Genomic DNA, 6,898 nt, shown 5'->3' with positions numbered 1-6,898 from the left:
CTACAAAATGTGAATCTTTTGGATTTTGAAACTTGGGATGAAGGTGGCATTGGTGTTCAGAACCTGTAAAAAGGAAGAATAGAAAAAAGAATAATGCAATATTTTGAAGTGTGTTGTACCCCCTATGCCCCTCTAAGGATAGGGAACTAAGGGAAGGAAAGCCACTAAAGTTAAACCCTTTTTTGTTTTATACCATATAATATGAAAGATTAAGTTGGTATAGAAAAATCTGAATTATGGGGAAGTTGAAATCTTGATTTTGGTGTAAGCCTGATTCATCTAGTAACAATTAAATAACTTCTTAAGGAATTAAACTCTTGTGAAAAAAATTTGAATATCTTTTCGATGGAGTAATGAATTATAAGTAAACACTAAACATATGGCATTAGATCAATCAATTTCCACACTGGTAGAAAGATAAAAAATTGTTTAGTTGTTACACTCGGGGTTCGTAGTAAAATAAGGCAAATTCCTGTATTGACACCAATTTCCACACTCAATAATTCAGCATTTGCATGAATTTTAACACTCACCAACGGCCAGGTTGAATGTGGGATCACATCTACTTGAGGAAGACGAGTTAGTTAAGTGAGGTAGTTCTCTTTCCCGACCACAGATTTGGCGTGCCGTGGTGGATTTCTTGAAGGACGGGCAACAGGTGCATCTCCAACTGATGTTGCCAATTCATTGGACTGAATAGAATTACTCTGTTCAGTGCTGCTGCTGCTTATATTTTCTGGGGACGTGGACATTGGATTGTTGGTAACCAACTGAATTATGGGCTTCCGCACAGTCTTTTTCTTGCCTTGTTTTTGATTGTCCAATTGGCCCTGCAATGGAATAGTTAAGTTGATTAGAGTAAGATAGTAGGACAACCTATACCAAAAATAAGTAGGACATTTGAACATTAACTCCTCAAATACCGTGTTGACAGTCACTTTACCTTAACTAAGTGTACAAAATATAACACTTACTAAATTGGAGAAATCTCATCTAGGTTACTATTATTGAAATAGTTGGCAAATGCAATAGGAGAAATTATTGGATGGATATAAGTTTCATAACTTACATTTGAACCCATTTAAAAAAGAAAAAAATAGGTCCTGGGGAAGAAGAATACCAGCGAGTTTTGAATGTCAGATAATGGCTTCTTTATTGGTCCTGGGTTGTCTCTGTAGCTAGCAGGTTTTTGAACAAGTGCACTCTGAAGCAATTTAGCGCATTCAGAAGCAATTATGTTTCCATGCTCAAACACAGCTGAATTATTCATTTTCATGTTGCACTCCGTGCTTTCTGATATTATTGCTTCAGTTTCTTCTTCTATTTGGTTCGATTCCCTATTTGTACACTTGAAAAGTTTGCAGCCGCATGATGGTCCGCAGCTACCACCGATGGATCGACATTTGCATTTTGTAGTCTTGCATAGGGATCTCTTGCTGCACGTGCAGCAAACTCCTTCATCTGTTCTCTCCCCGTTGGCATTACTGTCACTTGAACTATTTGTTTCCGGGGTTTCCATTTTCATCAGTAGCTTTCGGTTGCTCTGATCAGTGAAAAGAGGCTGATCTAGAACCTGCTAATTAGAAGATTCCACAGTTTAAGAAATTAGCAAGGTAGTTCTGAATAAATTTTTTAAAGAAAAAGACGAGTTGTCATATTTCTCAATAAGTTACTTATTTCATGCCAACGGCCCAAACCTGCTTTTTATCCTTGGAATCAAGCATCTCCTTCTGCAATTTTAATTCTCTGAGCAGACAACCAAGACCATTCATTTGTTCCTTTAAATCTTGGATATCAACCTCTTTCTCAAAGCTGTCAGTCTCTTCAACCTGGAATTCAGACCTTGTAGTAACAAAGAGCAAAGTTAATCGTGTAGTTCTGCAAGCTGATGTAATTCAACACTGCAAGAGAAAAAAACATAAGCAACAATCTTCACACCTTAAATTTTCATTTCTTTGCATCTCGATTTCCTCTTTCAGCCTTCCAATTTCTACAGCCATTCTGAACATTTGAAAATGTTAAAATAGTGGTCCTTTGGTTACCTTTTCTTCAACAAAATCAAGATAGCAAACTACTGTAATCTAGATTCCCGGGAATATCAATTTAGCAAAGATCTAACCATAAGTCTTATAGTAAAATCTGGTAGAAAGTGTTAGCCTCCAACAGGACTAGAAATTTATTCAACCATCAAATTTTGAAATCCAGTGATGCCGATTGTTTTTAAAGTAAAAGATCAAAATACATGCATTAGAGTAAAATATATTTAGTTATAAAGATAAATACAAATACACAATCAAAATGGTAGTTACGACAGATGGCAAATCCAAAAATATATTACTATGAAGGGAACCCAAAATAAATTGTAAAATAAACGATACAGTTAAATCTTTAACCTATAAAAAAAGGCACGGATGTAAGCCAAGGAGAAGACAAGACAAGTGCCAAAAGACTTACTTTTCGATTTGGGATTCGTACTGAGAACATAACTTGTGTAACCTAGTTGTAACTTCAAGTTCATGCTCAGCAGCCTGCACAAGCCATATTGTTTTGGTGATTCTTTTCCTTTTAGGTCTAAAATGATGGTTTCATAGGGACCATATATAAATCAGGACACTACTACAAAAGAACAATTGCTTTCTAACTGATCAAGTATTTAAAGACAAAAAATAACATTCTCTAGAAATTAACAAATGTAGATCATGAAATTCTACAGATAAGCAAGATGTCCAACATATCTAAAATATTATTGAATTCTAACCCCCAGAGTAGTATATTAGTATGTAAATAATTCGGAGGCAAAAGATTATAGTTGTTTGACCCAACTTATGAACCATATAGCATTTAGTCACATCCAGATATTCTATAAAGAACCACGAGCAAGTGCCAAGAAAACTAACTGCCTGTCATTTTATCAATTGACACTATTAAATAACCGGATGTTTATTAATCTACAAGAAGTTAACGATTTCAGTAAATGTGAACTTACATGAATTGCTTGACTATTCCTCTTTCTAGCACCTGTATGAGAACAAGCAAAAATAGAAGCAAGAAAAGCAATAAATGTCCTGGAAAAAATAAATCAAGGGAAGATTTAAACAGGGCCAATATTCAAGTCTTCTAACCAGCTGATCTATTTGATATAACTTTCCGAGCTTCAATCATTTCTCTTAGACGATTGGTAGCAGTAAAAGCAGCTTCTGTCTTCCGTTGCAACACCTAGCATAAGGAAATCCAGAGAAAAGTAGAAGCTGTAAGTGAAAAGAATAAAAGCTACATGGAGGAGAGAAAATGAGAAAATCAAAAGCCACAAGGAGATCCCCACCATTTTAAGTCTGTCATTTGAAGCCAGCAAATTTTGAACCTTGATATCATATGTTCTCCTCTCTTTCTTAAGCTGACAATGCACGAACAAAGATTCCATAGGATGAATATACTAACAAAGGAAGTGCTGGATTCAATTGTTCATTGGGAATCATGCTCTTAAAGTTAACTTCAGGAATTGTCGAATCGAGATAAACAATCATCCGTATCTATATCCACATTTCATACATAAGAAGATATGTAACTAAAATGATACCTGCAAAATTTCTTTTTCTAGCATAGCTTTGCATATTCTAAATTGCACAGAGTCTAGCTTCATCTTACATTGCAGTTGAACCTATATAAAAGCAAATGACAAAGGTCAATCCCAAAAGAAAAGAGGACATGGGAGAAAACAGCATTCTGCATCCTGAATCCAGAGAAGAAACATCACCTTCTGAGCCTTTAAACTTTGAATCTCAAATTGGAACTGCCTACTTGACTCATCCACTCTTTTCCTTTGAGTTGAAAATTGAGACCGAGAAGCTAACTTACTCTGCAACTCAGTTACCTGCATGCAACACCATGGTACTAAAATAAATTCCTGACAACAAAAATCATTTTCACTCTAGTAGTGCAGATCAATGTTAACCTGCTCTTCAAGTAGGTTCAGCTTTTGAAGATAATGCTTCTTAAGCTTCTCAACTCCATTCGTCGCAGCTGAATAATTTCCCTGTTTCTGCTTCAGTTCCGCAATTTCCATCTGCCAAATTACAGTGGACACGGAGTAAGGAAAAAAACGTTCCTATCCAACGATATTGGTTCTTCACTAATCTCTCTTAATAATTCCATTTTAAAAAGTCAAAATCAACGAAACTTATCCTCTAACAAATGCGTTTAAAATCAAACACCAGTTTTAAACTCAGTCAAATTCTCAGTAAACATCATTCAAATATCAAAAGGAAACGGAGAAAAAAAAATCCAAAATATCAGATTCAGTGACTTGATTTTTCTTCTTCTTTTTTCCCGCACATTTTCCTAACCAAACAGTTCTCATCCAGATCAGAAACCAAAAAGAAGATCGCCGAATCAAACGAAAAATTTCAAAATCGCGAACCTGATACGCTTTATTCTCTCGCTCGAGCTCGCGGATCCTCTCCTCGTACATTTGCTTTTCCTTCTCGGCGGAAGCTGAAGCATCGTCGATTGGGCTTGACTGCTTCGATCTGCGATTCGCCCGTTTCATGATCCTCAACTGTGAGAGAGGGACAATTCCTTTTCAATTTTTTTTTGCAGAAAAAAGAAAATCGAATATGCAATCGAAAATGGTGCTCTTCGCTGCTGCCACTACATAAGATGACATTTGAGTATTCGACTACTGGTTAACTGGGCGTAGCAAACAACCAATCGTAAGGCGCCACGTAAACAACGATGGTCCCATGTAATGAATCCCCTCGAGGGAAACCTAGTTGATTCAAATTTTCTACGGCTAGTTTCAATATTTGGTAAATTTAATTCTTTGTCTATTGTAGTATGGTACTGCATGGTAAAAATGGTTTAATGATAAAAAAAAAGGGGAGCTTAAGATTTATTAATTTTGGGATAAATTATACTTTATTTTTAAACTTTTTGAAAATTTTAAAAATATTCCTAATATTTGATTTAATTTTTTTGTGACTTAATATTTAATTTAATTAAATTTTAATTTTATTTTCAATGTCATAAACAATGAATATATTTCAGTTTTATCATACTATTAATTTTTCATAACATATTATCAAAATTAATTTTTAAATGTTGAATAATATTGAATAAAATTAAATATTAGAAATATTTTTAAAAATTTTTAAGACAAAAAAATATTTACCTTTATTTTTATTGTAACCAATAGAAAAAAAATTAAATTACACTAAACTAATCAAAGACCTAGCTGATATATATTTTTACTTTTTAACAGTTTTAAGATTTAATTTTTTAATACATTAAGAATGTTATAAAGTTTATTTTCTTTATGCAAAATTTATTGCTTTAATCATCTTAAGCAAATATTTTACGCCATAGCTATAGCCATGTAGGATTTTACATAACAAACACTTTATTTCTGTCCGAAGATATCAGAAGGCTTAGAGAAAAAGGATTGAATATATGACTATCTTTAATTTTGATAAAGTGAATCTTAAAACCAGAAATTAAATTTGGCCACTATTTGGTCTGCACAACAGATTATGTAGAAAATAATTTTGTTTTGTTTCATAAAAACCAAAAAACAAAACTAAAGCAGAAAGAAAGAATGTGACACAGTCATATATACTGTTTCAATTGCCTTGTGTAATACAACCTACATCTAGTCTCCATCACAATATTGGTGAAATTTTCACTATCAATTTAAGTATTACATACATCAATTCCCTAGGACTCAACGTAATTCTATCTGGGCACACAAGTTTCAACATAAACTTAATTTGACTATGCAAATACTTAGACTCACGACACTAAGTGCTTACCCAACTTAGCAAGGGATACCTCTCAAGTACATGACACAAAACAAAAAATACAACTAAAAGAAATCTGAAATCACTCTTGGCTTTTCTCTCAAGTGTTTCTCTTAACCTTTTTCACTCTATGGCTTTTTCTCAATGCCTCTCTTTCTTTCCTTTTATCACTCAAAGAAAACTAAGAAAGATATACATTGAAACTGAAATACAAAACAGTAAACAATGAAGGAGATGACGATTCACAGCCTTGACCCTATGCACTGAACTCAACATCTGAACTCATAACTTTGTTCTTCATCTTGGCAGAATACTCCCTTTAGTGTAGGTGCAATGCTTCCAAGACTTCAAACTCAGTAGTGAGGATTCACTCTTTGCTCTCTCTCTCTCTCTCTCTCTCTCTCTCAGGTTCTGTTTTATTTGTCTCAGATTAGAGTTCATTTTCTTTTTTGTACCTTAGTCAGACCCACAGTTAGGGTTTCTCCAAAGTCAACTTCTTGGACCTTGAGCTTTCTGAAATTGTTCCTTCTCTTTCTTTAATAAACCCTAAAATTGGGTATTTTAAATCTGGTTCTTTGTTTGACCGAGGAGTGCAGATCAGCAGAGATTTGTTTGCTCAGTGACAATCCCAAATTCAAACCCTTGAAATTGTGCTTTGACTCCAAGTAACAATTTGAGTCATCGATTAACAGCAGAGATAATCAACCACCTTTTTTTCATCTTTTCCAAAATGGCGTTGCAGAGAATAGGAGAAGATGTGAAGAAATCAACTTGCATGCAAATGAAAATTATTTACCTTTAACCTCTGACTTAGCTTAACATGCTTTTGATTAGTGTGATTGGACATTGCTTTCTTAATTTACTTTCTCTTTCTTTCTTCTCTGGTGTGTGAGCTCGAAGATGGAACTCTTTCTCTCTCTTTCTTGTGTTTACCCAAAGTGCACATGTGAATCCTAGCTTAAGTTTGATTCACTAAAGCTTGGTTAGCGTTGGGCTTGGTCTGTAAATCCTTTTTCCTTTCAACACACTTGAGTGCATTTAGCTTCATTTGTTTGGGCTGCATTTTAAACAAGTTTGGGCCTACACAATAACACACTCCATCAAAG

The 6,898-nt window shown here is 34.3% G+C and overlaps 1 protein-coding gene across 2 annotated transcripts; it reads right to left on the bottom strand.

Annotated features, from left to right (window-relative positions):
• Window positions 1-404: 404 nt before the first annotated feature.
• Window positions 405-4,606, bottom strand: LOC107461072 (kinesin-like protein KIN-4C). 2 transcript variants are annotated; one of them, XM_021128861.2, is made up of 12 exons: window positions 4,418-4,606; window positions 3,953-4,063; window positions 3,755-3,871; window positions 3,578-3,658; window positions 3,323-3,394; window positions 3,123-3,216; window positions 2,987-3,018; window positions 2,455-2,528; window positions 1,939-2,001; window positions 1,698-1,842; window positions 1,121-1,576; window positions 405-830 (listed from the first exon to the last, which is right to left on the bottom strand). In XM_021128861.2, exons 1-12 carry the CDS (start codon window positions 4,544-4,546, stop codon window positions 585-587), a joined length of 1,620 nt encoding a protein of 539 aa, XP_020984520.1. In that variant the 5' UTR covers window positions 4,547-4,606; the 3' UTR covers window positions 405-584. The 2 variants fall into 2 exon arrangements, with proteins under 2 accessions (XP_020984520.1, XP_015935013.1); XM_016079527.3 differs by having other exon boundaries at window positions 1,121-1,573.
• Between the last annotated feature and the right edge of the window lie 2,292 nt (window positions 4,607-6,898).

The sequence above is a fragment of the Arachis duranensis genome, chromosome 8, assembly GCF_000817695.3.
Source record: "Arachis duranensis cultivar V14167 chromosome 8, aradu.V14167.gnm2.J7QH, whole genome shotgun sequence".
NCBI classification, from domain to species: Eukaryota; Viridiplantae; Streptophyta; class Magnoliopsida; order Fabales; family Fabaceae; genus Arachis; species Arachis duranensis.
Note: the sequence above shows the minus strand (reverse complement) of the source record. Positions and strands in the feature narration are given on the sequence as shown.

Excerpts from the sequence above, each read along its gene's own strand:
- LOC107461072 (XM_021128861.2), bottom strand. The coding sequence starts at position 4,546 with ATGAAACGGGCGAATCGCAGATCGAAGCAGTCAAGCCCAATCGACGAT. Across the intron at positions 3,659-3,754 it reads AAAGTTTAAAGGCTCAGAAG|GTTCAACTGCAATGTAAGAT; the intron begins GTGATGTTTCTT and ends GCTTTTATATAG. Across the intron at positions 3,019-3,122 it reads TATATCAAATAGATCAGCTG|GTGCTAGAAAGAGGAATAGT; the intron begins GTTAGAAGACTT and ends GTTCTCATACAG.